This window comes from Mesitornis unicolor, unplaced genomic scaffold (genome assembly GCF_000695765.1).
Source record: "Mesitornis unicolor isolate BGI_N332 unplaced genomic scaffold, ASM69576v1 scaffold44327, whole genome shotgun sequence".
Lineage (NCBI taxonomy): Eukaryota > Metazoa > Chordata > Aves > Mesitornithiformes > Mesitornithidae > Mesitornis > Mesitornis unicolor.
This window is the reverse complement of record NW_010196580.1, coordinates 1,391-15,491: the sequence shown is the minus strand read 5'-3', so window position 1 is coordinate 15,491 and position 14,101 is coordinate 1,391. Positions and strand designations below refer to the sequence as shown.

At 40.3% G+C, this 14,101-nt stretch overlaps 1 protein-coding gene across 1 annotated transcript; it reads left to right on the top strand.

Annotated features, from left to right (window-relative positions):
* Positions 1-6: 6 nt before the first annotated feature.
* On the top strand, positions 7-12,733 carry RRAGC (Ras-related GTP binding C). Its single transcript, XM_010188527.1, has 7 exons — positions 7-72; positions 5,933-6,136; positions 6,837-7,036; positions 7,905-8,019; positions 9,532-9,674; positions 11,064-11,212; positions 12,227-12,733. The coding sequence occupies exons 1-7, from the start codon at positions 34-36 to the stop codon at positions 12,376-12,378; spliced, it is 1,002 nt and encodes a 333-aa protein (XP_010186829.1). The 5' UTR covers positions 7-33; the 3' UTR covers positions 12,379-12,733.
* The last annotated feature ends 1,368 nt before the right edge of the window (positions 12,734-14,101 follow it).

The window sequence follows — 14,101 nt, the reverse complement described above, 5'->3', positions numbered from 1 at the left end:
GGTGGGGCGGACTCCAAGCCGCGGATCTTGCTGATGGGGTTGCGGCGCAGTGGGAAGTCCTCCATCCAGAAGGTGAGGGGCAGCTGGCGGCCCCCGCCCCCGCCTGCCGCGCTGCTTCGCCGGCGCCCAGCTCTTTTTCCTTGCTGTGTTGCTTTTTAGGCAATTTGTGCTTTTTTAAGTGGGCGCATATAGCGAAGAGGGAGGGGAAGGAGGCTCCTACTTGAAGACGCTTACTTTCCAGAACGGACTCCGATCGCACTTCCTAGAGAGGAAGGTTGTGTAGCATAGGTTGTCGCCTTTGTCGTTCGTCACTTTAACACTTCAAAAATAAGAAGTGAAGATACTGGTGTGAAACTTACAGTGAGGCGTTTTCTTATGGATGTGAAAACCTTGAGAGTGGTACAAGTGTGTGGTGGTTAGCTAGTGCTTCTGGTCAGAAGATGACCTGTTCTGCCTTTTGAGCCTTTGAAAGAGACTTCTGCTTTTGTACGAGCAGAAGGCAGCCTCTGGTTTCCTTTAGTGCGCTAGACTGAGCAAACTACAGAGTCACTGGTGGAGGAGGAAATAAAACAGCTTTGGTGCCTCTAGGCCTGTTAGTAGCTTTGTTGAAGTCACTGGTGTTTCTTAATAAAAATAAGAAAACTATTTTCACTTGCCACGTAGCTCAAGAGAAGTGTAACGCCAACATGATCCTTGTTCCTCAGTGCAAGTTTTATATTTGCAGTCCCTGTTATGAAATCTTACGTTATATTTTAATAAGAAGGCATTACTAGGAAAATGTGGTGGTTCTCAAGCTCTAGGCTTAGCAGCCTCAAACTTTCTTCAAATGCAAGTGTGGAATCCTTCAGAGATTTCTGTTAAGGTTTTATGTGGAGCAGTCTTTTTTTGGACATGGCAGTGTATCAGATAGGAATTAGCTTTTTTTTTACCTGTCTTATGTAGACTACTTGGTTATCTATAGGCTGTACTAGACCAGTGAGTTCTAAACTGTAGTCTGAAGACTCCTATCCTTTGCTCGCATTTCTTTAGACAAAGTATGCAAAAGATGCAATATCTGTTAGTGAGAATTTTTTCTATTGGGCTGTCATTGTTTTTCAGCCTTTCCAGTTATTCCCCATTATTTAGGCATAATGCCCCCACTGTATGTGCAAATGCAGTGATTGCAGTGAAAGTCTTCTGCAGAGTCTTTAGTGGTGTGAAAGGCACCCTTTGTAGACTCTCACTAGAGATCTTACTGTGTTGTCACTGCTGGAAAAAGTGAACCCTAAAAGCTGGAGGAAAGCAGTAACTCCAGATTGCAGCTAGATTTTTAAGACATTACAAGTAACTTTATAGATGTAGCTTTTGGACTTTTTTTTTTATGATCAAGGTTGGTAGCATCAGTTCTCTTAGGACCCATTCAAGTAGTTGTACAGGAAAGGAACAATGTGGCATTAAGAATAAAATTGATAATAAAAGGACATAGAATTTATCGTTTGCTGGTCGGTTGCCGATCTGGCTTGGGAATTAGAAGCTGTGGTTCTGTTATGTAGGAGCTGTTGCTGCCTGAGCCAACTAACTGTGACAATAATTTGAGACATTCTTAAGAGCATCAAGCAGTTCCAAGAAGTTTCTCTTCAACAGCATCGCTGCTTTTAGTTCTGCTTAGTTCAAAAATGGTCATAACTAGACCTGACTCTTCTGTCTGGGCACGAGTTGTTGATCACCTTGCCAGAGAGTGCATCGTGAAAAGTACTGGCTTTGTGGGAATCTAGAAATCTGTGTGAAAAACATGAATTATTAAACTATTCCAGCCTTCTACTGAGAACAATGTTAACAGGAGTCCTCTCACAAAAGGAAAAGACAGTGGTGCTGGGGAGGAACTCTTGGTTTTTTCGTGTGGTTTTTGCCCCCTTCACTCCCGTCCCTCTCCCCCCTTTGGACAGTTGGATATTCCATACTAGTCCAGACTTACGACCAGTGTAACTAGACTTAGTCTACTGTACTTATGTAATAAGAACCTGGAAAGAGTTCAGAGTACCAGATTTTGGGGTTTTTGGTCGTATGATGGTGATTTCTGTTGTTGTTTGTTTGGATTTTTTTTTTTTTGCCATAGTCACCAGATCAGAAAGGTGCCTATAAGAAATCTGAGGAAGAGCTGTTCACTGGGGCATGTCGCAATAGGACGAGGGGTAATGGTTTTAAACTAGAAAAGTGTAGATTTGGGTTGGATGTTAGGAAAAAGTTCTTCACCATGAGGGTGGTAGATCAGTGGAACAGATAGTCTAGGGAGGTGATGCGGGCCCCATCCCTGGAGATATTCAAGGCCAGGCTTGATGGGGCTCTGGGCAACCTGAACTGCTACCAATGTCCCTGCTGACTGCAGCCGTTGGACTGGATGAGCTTTAAAGGTCCCTTCCAACCCAACACATTCTGTGATTCTTTGATGATTCTATGACTCCAGGCTCTGCCTTCATAGGATTAGCATAAATAACATGAATAATGGGGGAGGAATCTATCTGTGTAGTAGAACCTAAAGCAGCTGCAGTAAACCTTTCATTTATACCCATTTTTCTTTAAAGCTGTTAAATAAATGTATTGAATTTTGGGACTTAGGGAGTCAGAATCAGCTGTCTCTTGTGCTTCTATAGCAAGCTCTAATACTTAGAAAATCTTACAGCAAGATGTAATGTAGTGCTCCTAATAACTGGTGAATTTTTAAAAAATCTTGGTCTGTCTTGTCTTCCTTTTGCTGTATTTACCCTCTTCCTTTGTCATCCCACACCCCCCAAATCCTTCCTCTGGAAAAGGAAGACAGCTGCTACCTCTGAGACCATCTCATTCATTATTGCATTTTAAGAAATCCACAAAACTGAAGCAAAGATTCTGGAAAGCATGAAAATGGCAAAATGGTCGTATGTCTTACTGCTGTTTGGGAATCCTTTGGAAGTCACTTTTCGTTGTTACCTGTGAGGCAGCTGTTCACTTCCATTTAGTAGATTGTCAACACAGTCTTGCAATACCGTACCTTTTCTCTCTCTTTTCAGGGACCTCCTTCCATCTTCCTGTGCAAATTCCTTTCTGGACATGAGGGCAATAGAAATAGTCTAATATTACCTCAAGAAAAAAAAGGGTTTACTATGACTGGAGAGAAAATTAAAAAAAAGGAGTTTGAAAACCCATTCTGCATTTGGACTTATAGGTAAAGGTGCCTGTTTTTATGTGCAGAATGATACTGTGCTGTAGTGGGGAGACTGGTTGTTTATGAAGGGCCAGTTGCCTGCTTTGGCTCTACAGACTTCATTGAGGCATGCTTCGTGGTGGCCTGGGACAGCTCCCAACGAAGGGCTCTTCCCTCTGGGTTACTTGCACTGCGGAGATTCATAGAAGAGTTCTGACTCTGGTTGTTGTTTTCCTTCTGAAGAAAAGGATGTTGATTTTCAGATTTAAACCAGTCATTCATGTTTGCAAATGAGGTCTAAAAATAAAACAACCCAACCAACCACCAAACAAAACAAGCTATCCTAGATGTGTTACTTTCTCAGCACCTTGCAATTCCTGCCGTAGATATTCTTCTTGCAAGTGTTGCTACAGTGTACCCGAAAACGTGTCTGGCAGTGGCAGGTCATATTTGTTCATAAGCTCTTGTAGTAGGGATGTTGTGGAAGTCATTGTCACTTGATGTATTACTGTTTGGTGGTCTGGGAAATCTTTCTTTGTATAGATCAGGCTAACATTTCAGCTGGAAGTCAAAGTCCAAATGTCGGTGTTCTCTGACTTGTAAAACAAGCAAACAGACATCAAAAACCAAAATCAAACGTGGTTCCCTGGGGAGTCCATTCGAAGTTTAAGGTAGTGGGAATGCACATGCTGGACAAAATCAGCTCACAGATCCAAGGAAGGGTAACTGCTTGAACATTGAGACAGAAATTGTGAGTTAAAAAAAAAAACCAAAACAAAACCAAAACAAACCCATAAAGAAGCAGTCCAAAAACACGGAGGCAGTTCAGAAATACTGCATCAAGAGTGCAGCTTACCTGCTGCAATTCAAAAATAAAACCAACTGCTGCTGCAGAGAAGTTACTGTAGACAAAAGGCTGATGTGTCAGGGAATAAAAGAAATCCTTAAAACTCGAGAGATTGTGGCAGGTCAGATGTCAGTGATAAATTCAGAGGGATAAAAAAAAATCTGCAAGAGTGTACTGCGAAGAGTGCTTAAGCTGACAGTGAAAAGTTCTTAAAATACAGTAACAGCGGGAAGTCTGCCAGGAAGTCAGTGAGACCGTTGGATGTTGAAGGTGTAAAAGCCACAGTCAGGAATGATAAAAGCTGCAGCAAGGAAACTCAGCAGATTTTTAGAACTTTACTAGCTTTGTCTGCTCTGCCTGTGTATGCCTAGTCAAAATTGCTTGGCTTAAGTGTTAGCTGCCTGCTTCCAACCAGATGCTTCCACAGCATCTGACTTTATTTGCTTTATCAAAGCTGTCTAAAGCAAGTAAGAGTGGGAGCGTATGCTAGGGGATAGAAGTCGAATCGGATCAAAACTGTGTCGCGGTTCCCCTATTAATGTAAAAAAAGATGGGGGACATCAGTTCAATGAAACGTGCTGCTTTGGGAAAGAGGGGAGAGGGGATGATGGCATTGCTTCTCAGAGACTCATGTGCTTTAAACTGGATTCACTGATTTGTCCTGCTCCCCGTGGGAGATGCCGAGCTCCAAAGAAGGAATGCTGATTTCAGAATGCTTTAAAACTGTGCTGCAAATGCTGAGGAATTTCTAGTCCTTGCAATACAGCCGCTGTGTGTCTCGAACTGTTCTTCTTCATATAAATGTAATGCTGTTTAAAACATCATTTAGATCTTGGCTTCCTCAAACATTTGTCATAAACTGATTTATTTTTTTTTTTTCCTTTTGCTTGGCCTTGAAAAGCTAGGCTGACTTACTACTTTGAACCTCACTAAACAATCTATTAACTGTGCTGGGTTTGCAGTTGTTGTCTTGCAGGTTTTTTGACAGCGATTGTTGTACTAGGCCTCTTTAATGGGTGACTTCTGTAACTGTGTGAAACACTTTAAAAAAATTACCAAGTGCTGTATAGAAAACATCTTTTTGCACTCCTAGTATTGGACCACCTTACATTTGTCGTAACTTCTGAAATATACAGTTGAGTTGCTTTAGCACTGTGTTCGCTGTCAAAGCTGACTGCTTTTTCTGACAGGCTGCTTTGCTGTGGGGTTATGTGCTAGTTCTGTTTGTTCAGGGAACGGCTTAAATCCCAGTGGGGCTTTCTGAGTGCGAGCAGTGAGGACATTTTTCATCACTGAAAAATTTTTTCATCTAAGCCGTTTACCAAATAGCGTGAAAGCTTTCATTGTTTCTTTAGGGTACTTGAAAGGAGAAGGTCAGCAAACATAATTCAGTTGTTAATAGACGGCAAACAACCCTAACTGTTCGGGTCTCTGAAATCTAGATGTTATTTTTTTACGCTTTTATTTATTTTAGGAGCAGTCTGATTATATTGTGTCATAACACTTTGACATCAGACTAGAAGCAAAGTTTCCTTTAGGAATTTCTAAGACTGGAAAGGAACGGTTCTTAAAAGTTTGCAGCTGGTTAATTAACATCGTGGCTTTATACCAGATCTGAATTTGCTAATATGGCAGGATTTGAAAGTACTTTGTTAGACTTACAAGGAAGAAAGAGTAACTGGGATATCTGTGTCTTTAGGGAGTAGTGTTACTTAGACTTATGAAAATGTTTAACCGTACTCGGTTGCCTGGTTCTGGCTGAGGGTAGACTGTTTCCCTTAGCTGATGCAGGAGGCTAACCTTTTACTGAAAGGAAAACTGTACATTTTAGAATGAACAAACCTATTTGTAAGATTCAAGTCACAGAACTCTTACCATCTTCTAATAAGATATAGTCGATAGTATTATTTGTGTTCTTTTAACAGGTGGTGTTTCACAAAATGTCTCCCAACGAGACTCTATTCTTGGAAAGTACCAACAAGATCTACAAAGATGATATTTCAAACAGTTCATTTGTGAATTTTCAAATATGGGATTTTCCTGGACAGATGGACTTTTTTGATCCAACATTTGATTATGAGATGATCTTCAGAGGAACAGGTGCTCTAATATATGTTATTGATGCCCAGGTAAATAAATTGCTAAGAATCTTTTTGCTTTATGTGTGAGAGGAATGATTGAGAAGATAATATTATATTTTTAGGTAAGTTTGTAAAGCATCTGCTATGTATGAAAGGATGCATTGGCAATCTAACTTTTAGTGTGTGGCTTTTAGTTTTGTGAAGTGACTGGAACATAGGCTCCTCGTGGAGAGAGTGGAAAGGGGCAAGTACTCTGAACTCACCTTTTCTTGAATAATAGTGAGAACCTGCTGTGCTAGATGGTCTGAATTATCCCTTTCCTCTGCTGTTGAATGCTATGGAGTTCATTTGATAGCAGCACACTTCTGACCTTAGTTTCGAGTACTGGTACTATTGGGTATCTTGTAGCTTCTAATGAATTTAGGAATTGCACCATGGGAGATCACCTGGTTCTTAGGACCAGGTATTGGAGATCGCTGCTGCCTTTTGCTGGAGTTGAATTGTAACCTGCCTTTTGCTCTGAAGCCTGGTTTTGTTTAGCTGACTCTTGTATAGCTAATGCAACTTAATTTACATAACAGAATCTAAGCTACTTGGATTCCTGACACTCCAGGATATTCTTTTCTCCCATACTTCTGTTTAGTTACAGAAGTGAAGCTCTTGCACTGAAATATTTTGTTCTTGTGCAGAATGGAATAGTTATCGGGGTACAGCATTGTCATTCACTCTTGCCAAAACTGACTTACAGGATGACTACATGGAAGCCTTAACAAGACTCCATATTACAGTTTCAAAAGCCTACAAGGTCAACCCAGAAATGAACTTTGAAGTTTTTATTCATAAAGTTGATGGTTTATCGGATGACCATAAAATAGAAACTCAGAGGGATATTCATCAGAGGGCTAATGATGACCTTACGGATGCAGGGCTTGAAAAACTTCACCTTAGGTGAGTTAAAGATTCTGGCATATGTGATTCTACTGTTGCTTGTGTGCATACAGACCAGCTTTCAGATGTAATAGTGGGCGGACCAGAGCAAGGCCTTCTTGGTTTCTTAATATTGCACAAACTCTTGTTATAAAATATACCACTGAATTCATGGCCTAGGCTCAGCTGTTAAGCTGACTAAAATAAGGCAGGCTATTGTATCCGATTCCAATCAACAGACTTACTCATAAACCAGCTGATAATTCAAAGACCTTTTGCATAATTTCCATTCAGTACAACAGGCTGAATTTGTGTATGTGGATTTTGGAGGGGCAGGGGCAGGAAAGGGGAAGCTGCCTGCCTTCTAGTGCTGGCTGTACCTGAATTTCAGCATGATTGGTTTGAAAAGCTTAGTCTCTTGATATTTGGCTCGCTTTTAAGGTGTGTTCTCCTGACACCTTTAAAATGAGCTATCTTTTCTCTGTTTTTACTGCTATTTTGATTCTCGTGGACCCTTTAAATATTGCCGATATCTCTCGGTGTTCGAGTGAACAAAGTGGAAGGCCAGGATGGGACTTGAAGAAATCTAAGTGAGCTTTTAACGCCTTTGTGATGAGATTCTGTAGGCTAAGTGTGCTGTGAAAGCCTGTTCAGATTTTTCTCTCTGTTCTCCCGTTTCCCAGGGACAGGAGAAATCTGTTTCATGTTTACTCCTCTTGCTGAGAACTTAGATTCTTGGTGCAGTGGCCAGGTATATTTGTGACAAAAGCATGCCAGCTAAATCGTTAGGCCTGAATGTTAGACAACAGAGCTTTAGGACTTCTGTTGCAATTCTGAAATACTCTTGAATCTTAGTTCCTTTTTCTTTTCCATCTCTCCTTAATCTCAGCTTTTATTTGACCAGTATCTATGACCATTCAATATTTGAAGCCTTCAGTAAAGTGGTACAGAAGCTCATTCCGCAACTGCCAACGCTGGAAAATCTACTAAATATCTTTATATCAGTAAGTGTTAATTTAACAGAACTTTTGAGTGAAATACGCAGAATGGTAAAGCAAGTCCTTCTGCTAAGGAACACTGGCTAGATCTGCCCTTGGGAGATTTGGGTGGCACTCATATTGTTGGTGTACTCTGTTGGCTCGGTTCTCTGCATTAGAAACTCTTCACCACAGCTAAATTGTACTGGTGTGTGCTTTGCGCTTGTTTCTCTAAATACTGACAAAGCATAGTTTGGCTGGTTATAACTGTTGATACAAAAGTTTTCTTGCCAGCATGATATACTGATTAGTCTGCTAAGGCACTTACTAGTCTAGCGTAGCTGTACTGACAAGAGACTTTTTTCATAACAGGAACGTGGCCCTGAACTAAACTGTCACTTTCATGTGGCCTGAGAGACTTCGGCACTTATTCTTCTAGTATTTGTGTTTCTCATATGATTTCTGACATAAAAATTTGCTGTTGTGTACTGTAAATCAAATAAAATGTCACCCTAGAGACACGGTTGGAGTGGCCTGTCTCATTTAAGTTACACCCCATGCTGTTGCAGGCATGTGGACAACATGAAAAAAAACCAGTTGTGATTGAGAGGAGCTCTGTGGGTCAGACATGTTGCCCCATGCTACTGTATAATGTTTGTTTCCTAGGTTGGTAGAAGACTGTAACAACCTGGCCCAGTGGATAAAAGGCATGTTAACGCTCACCTTGCTCACTGCCCTGAGGGTGTGGAGCCTGGCCCTGATGCCAAAAGGATAGTCTGGATGTCCTCAGGACACTGCCTTGGGTATTGAGACTAGCTAGGAAGAAGCGATAAGGAATGCTTCTGGTGCATAAATAGAAATTAAGTTTTGCTAGAAATCCATAGTGTATATGTAATAACTTGTTTAACAGCAGGCGGCTTCTGAACTTAGTGTGAGCACGTGCACTTCGCCTAAGTGGTCATTTACAAATGGGATGGTACAATTGGCTTGATGCTTTTCCGCACGCATAACTGCCATAACGCGATCCTCTTTGTGGAGTTGTAAGTTTAGAAGTTGACTTTTATTTGCTCTGCCCGTTAAAATTACATGGCAACTGCCTCATGCAGACACTGATACTACAAAGTAAGTTTAAGTGTCGGTATACTACTATGAAGTAACTCATCTCTGAGCCTGGTCCATCAGGTGGATGTGAATGTGTGGCTCTTCTGGCGTTAACAGAACCACAGAAGGAGATAATTGCTGAATTTGGGTTCTGGAAGCATAGTAATATGTAATCTTAATTATGATCTGGTAAATAACAAACAAAAAAGAATTCTAACTGAGTCCACAGCTTTATTTTTGTCAAGTAGAAGGTGATGTATTGATATGTATTATAGCAACAAGGGTATTGTATTTGTAAGCTATATGCTCTTAAATCTTGAATCTGTCCTAAGCCTCAAAATTGATTGTCTAAACCATTTCCTGCTATGAAGATCGTGAAAGGGTATGAATTCTACTTGAGATTTTTAAAATTCATCCAAATTCTTTCTTTTTCTGAAGAATTCAGGCATTGAAAAGGCTTTTCTCTTCGACGTAGTCAGCAAAATCTACATTGCAACAGACAGTTCTCCTGTGGACATGCAGTCGTATGAGTTGTGCTGTGACATGATTGATGTAGTGATAGATGTTTCCTGTATATATGGGTAAGTGATGAATACTCTTAGGAAAAATGTTCTTGTGAGTTGTAGGATAGTTGCAAATTGTGCAAGCGGTGCTGGGTTTGTCATCCAGCAAGATGCTATTGATTGGTCTGTAGAGCACGTTGGTTCTGTAACTAACTAAAAGCCAAATGATCTGGCAGCTGGATCAAGCATTTGTACTCAGTTGGTTTCCCTCCACTCATGGCCTTAGACAGCCATCTGACCTTGTAAAGGTCAACTGTTTCGTGTAGAATATGAATACTGCTGTGTCTCATTTGGCTTGCTCGGTGCAAGAATGTTAATATCTGCAAAAAACTGGGGTCGATAACAGGCCATAGCTCATAAGTGTAACTTGCAGTCACACTGCTTTGAGACTTGCCACTCTCTGAACAGAATGGCTTTTGCAAGATCAACTCAGCTCTTGCAGACTTTCTTTAAAGGATGCGTGTAGTGCTTGTTTCTTACAGCTGAATTATACTTCACAACGGATTTTTGAAGTGGTTCTGGAGAAGCGGTAACTTACTTTAGAACTGTGGTTCTAAAGCCTAGAACCACTACTGTGATTCTGTAGCCTAGGCAAACATAGCGCTGTCAAGAAATACTGCAGTGTGTAATGGTCTGTCTCCTGATGGGTCAACCCAAGGTTGTGTAACTTTGTTTTGTTTTTTCTTCAGGAGAGTGCTTACAAGTGGCTTGTGATACATCTTTTGCTTTTACAGTAATTTAACTAGCACTAACAATTTGCAGATAGAAAGCAGCATCCTTATCTTTTCTTGTAAATCTTATCTTTTTAGCTTAAGACTAAAAAGTGTTCTGCACAGCTTTGCTGCCCTGACCTCACTAAGGAAGCCTCTGTATTAATTTACCAGAAGTAATTTTTCTGAGATGCCACTTGATTGATGTTTCTTTGTAGAACTCCTGCATTTGAATCTTCAAACCAGTCACTCAGTGCCTTACTGTAGCACTGTAAGCTCTGTGAGACAGTGAGTAGCACTGTCTCTTTGGTTTGAAGGTAAACTAGGCTATAACGAATGTACAATACCATCTCCATTAAGAATACTCAGCTGCAAGCTGAAAACAGTATTGACTAAACAGCCACAGCTCTTAGTTTGACATCAAAAGAATGCATGCTGACAGCTTGCTCTTAACTGCTCATCTAAGACAGATAGTATCTAGTGAAGGCCTCTACTCTGTTTAGGTCTGGCTTCCCTGAGAAACTTGGTGTGGTCATGGTCTTACCTATGGTAGCATTAAGACCTGCATTGCAAGGTCTTCACGTGCTCACTGTTCACTATGAGAATAGCCTTCTAACTGCATTTAACAGGTATTTGTCTTGAAGTTGCATATGTGTGTCCACTAGATTATGTCTTGGGTTAACTCGTTCGTTCTTAGGTTAAAGGAAGATGGCACTGGAAGCGCTTACGATAAAGAATCAATGGCAATCATCAAGCTCAATAACACAACAGTCCTGTACTTAAAGGAAGTAACAAAGTTTTTGGCATTAGTTTGCATTCTTAGAGAAGAGAGTTTTGAGCGCAAAGGTAAGGACTTCCCCTCTTTGGCTTTTATCTAACGTTTTTTATCAACTCTCAAATACTAATATGGCTTTACAGGTCACCTTGATTTTTGTGTAACTAAATCTGTTTACTTTTTTCTGGAAGGAATTTTCTCCTTTCCTAGAGATAGGTATAAAGAGGTCTTATTTTTATTCTTGTGAATCATGGCTTTAATCGCTGTCCTCCTCCTGAAAAGACTTGTGTAGCTAATGTGGCTCATGTCAGTACCATCTGCTGTAGTGGAATCAGTGGAATGGAGTAATGTGTAGTATGTCCTGCTTGGCAGCTGCTGTGTTGTGAATAGCCATATTCTCTATTGCGTGTAGCACTGATGTGATTTTTTTCTTTAACATATGACTGAAGAAAGCAGCAGTAGTAAGCTTGTGTGGTATGTGGTAGGAACTTAGAACAAAGTGTTTAATACATTGCAGGTCTAACCAACTATTTGTTGCTTAGACCTGCAGGAGACGATGGTACAAATGGTCTTGCATATGTTATGGGGTAGAAATGACAGCATAGGCCCTAATTTCAAAGTAGTTTACTTAAATGGTGACAGTATTTACCTTGGTATTTTAAAAAGAGAAAACAGCAGATGTCTTCTTCTAATAATTGTGCTGTATTTGATCTTAGTTTTTCTCACCACAGTTAGGAGATATATCAATGACATAATTATGGTTGTGCTGTACTAGTGTGTTTTTTTTGGGGGGGTAGAGGCTTGTGTTGTGCCTTCACCTTTCAATATACACCTTGCATTCCAAATGAGTACCTGGTTAGGGTTTCTTTTTGCTTTTTGGTTGTTTTTTTGTGAAAACTGAGACAGTCTAGATAAATACTGGCATCAGTAAAACTTTGTTAAACCTTCTGAATCCAAATTCATACTGAAATAATGAGCGCAACAGCTGTTGGTTAAATGAAACATTTTCTATTTATTTTGAAGCTCTGATCATGTAAATGTTCCAAGCTGAGCACAGTTTTTCCTCTCCCCCTCCTTCCTGACAGGTCTGATAGACTACAATTTTCATTGCTTCCGCAAAGCCATTCATGAAGTCTTTGAAGTAGGTGTTGCCTCCCACAGAATCTGCAACCATCAATCAAGCGCCTCAAATATGAAAGCAGTGACTCACAATGGCACACCTAGGAATGCAGTCTAGAGGAAAACTGAAGATGTTGGATAGACTTGTCAGCTCTTCACTCCAAAGTGTTGTGGAACAAGAGAAGAGTAGTCTGAAAGCCTGAAGTATGTTTCACAGGAGAAGAGTGGCGCTAACTGCGGAACAGCAGCTTGTAACTCATGTTGAACGACTGAAACTACTGTAAAAATACATAGAGGCCAGTGGAGTTAGAAATGCCAGTTTGAAACCAGCTTTATTACAAGCACAGTGGTTTTTCAGTTTGGAGTTCTATTTTAACAGTCTGTCTCTGACTGATTGCCCGGTCAAAACTCACAAATGATTGAGTTTTGCGTAAAACACTGAATAGTCACTTGCTCAACACTTCTTTTGTTTGGGTTTTTTAAATTATTATTATTTAAATTACCTGTAAAATATACACTTTTTCTTGAGTTTACCCTTTTGTCATGCCAAAAAAAAAAAGACTCGGGCTTTTTGTTTGGCGAGGCTGGTCTCACAAATCCCTCCATCATTCCATATCATAGTTCTTGCTCTGAGGTGTGCTCAGAGTATTCTTGTGAATTCTGTACTAGTTAAGTGGATGCAAGGTAGAGCTCTGTTCTAGTGATTCTATGTTTGTTTGGAGAGCTGACCTGGAGCTTCATTTTAAGAGATTGTGATACTTTGCTTTCAGACGACACTTCTTGGTATGCCCCCTTTGATGTAAGAGGGGTGTTAAAACCAGAAATAACTACCTGCTCTCTTTTGCAGAGACATGGATGTCATAGATCTATGTGACTAATCCTATTCACAAAACAACTGCATGGCTAACTAAACTGAAACGTCTGCCATCTGTTGGAATAAAGCAACCACTTTCAGCTATTCCCAAGCAAAGATAAAGTTACTGACTTTTGATGGTGGATCTCTCTCTACCCTCTGACTGATAAGACAATTCCTAGGAAAATGTCTAAGGTTGTTATCCTTGCATGGCAATTAAATGTCAATGTGCCACAACCTACTAATAGTACTGGACACTGAGAGTGTGTTGATTCTGTACTGTGGCAAACACCTTGTTTGTTACCATGCCGTCTGAACAGAAAAGTATTTTTTCTGATTTTGTGAATGCTGGCTTTCATACTATGGGAGGTATATCTCAGTTGTTTAAATCTAATTTATTGGTATTGGTATTATTACTGCAGATGTCAAACTGTACATCAGCCTTGCTATGCAGTAAGCTCAGCTACTGGCCCGTCAAGATCTAGCTACTTTTTACCTGTCCCTATGTGTGTATAGGTGTTGTGAAGCCACTGGACCAACTGACTATACGAGTGCCACAACAAAAAAAAAAAAGAAAAAAAAAAGGCGTCACCGTAAGTGATCTCTGCAACTGATGTATTTATGTGGTCAGAGCCATGGGATTGCTTCTGTGCTTATACAACGGATTTTCATTGGACTATGTAAAAATGAATATACATACATTAACATTACAGTGTATGCACATACTATGTAAAATGTTTTTTCTTTGGTTTAAAGATGTTGTATGATACTAAATACATAAAAGATCTGCTGCAGAAGTTACCAGAGTCAGCATGAGACTTGGGAATTAAAGTGCTCTACTTCAGTTCTCTTAATAGCAGTTGTAGTTCTAAACCTAGGCTGAGCCCCTTTTTGGTAATGGAACTGCAGGGTATTTTTCCAAGGAAGTGCTGCAGGCTCGTAAGATTGGGTTTCCTAGCTTGATAGCTCTGTCACAGTGTTCTAGTAC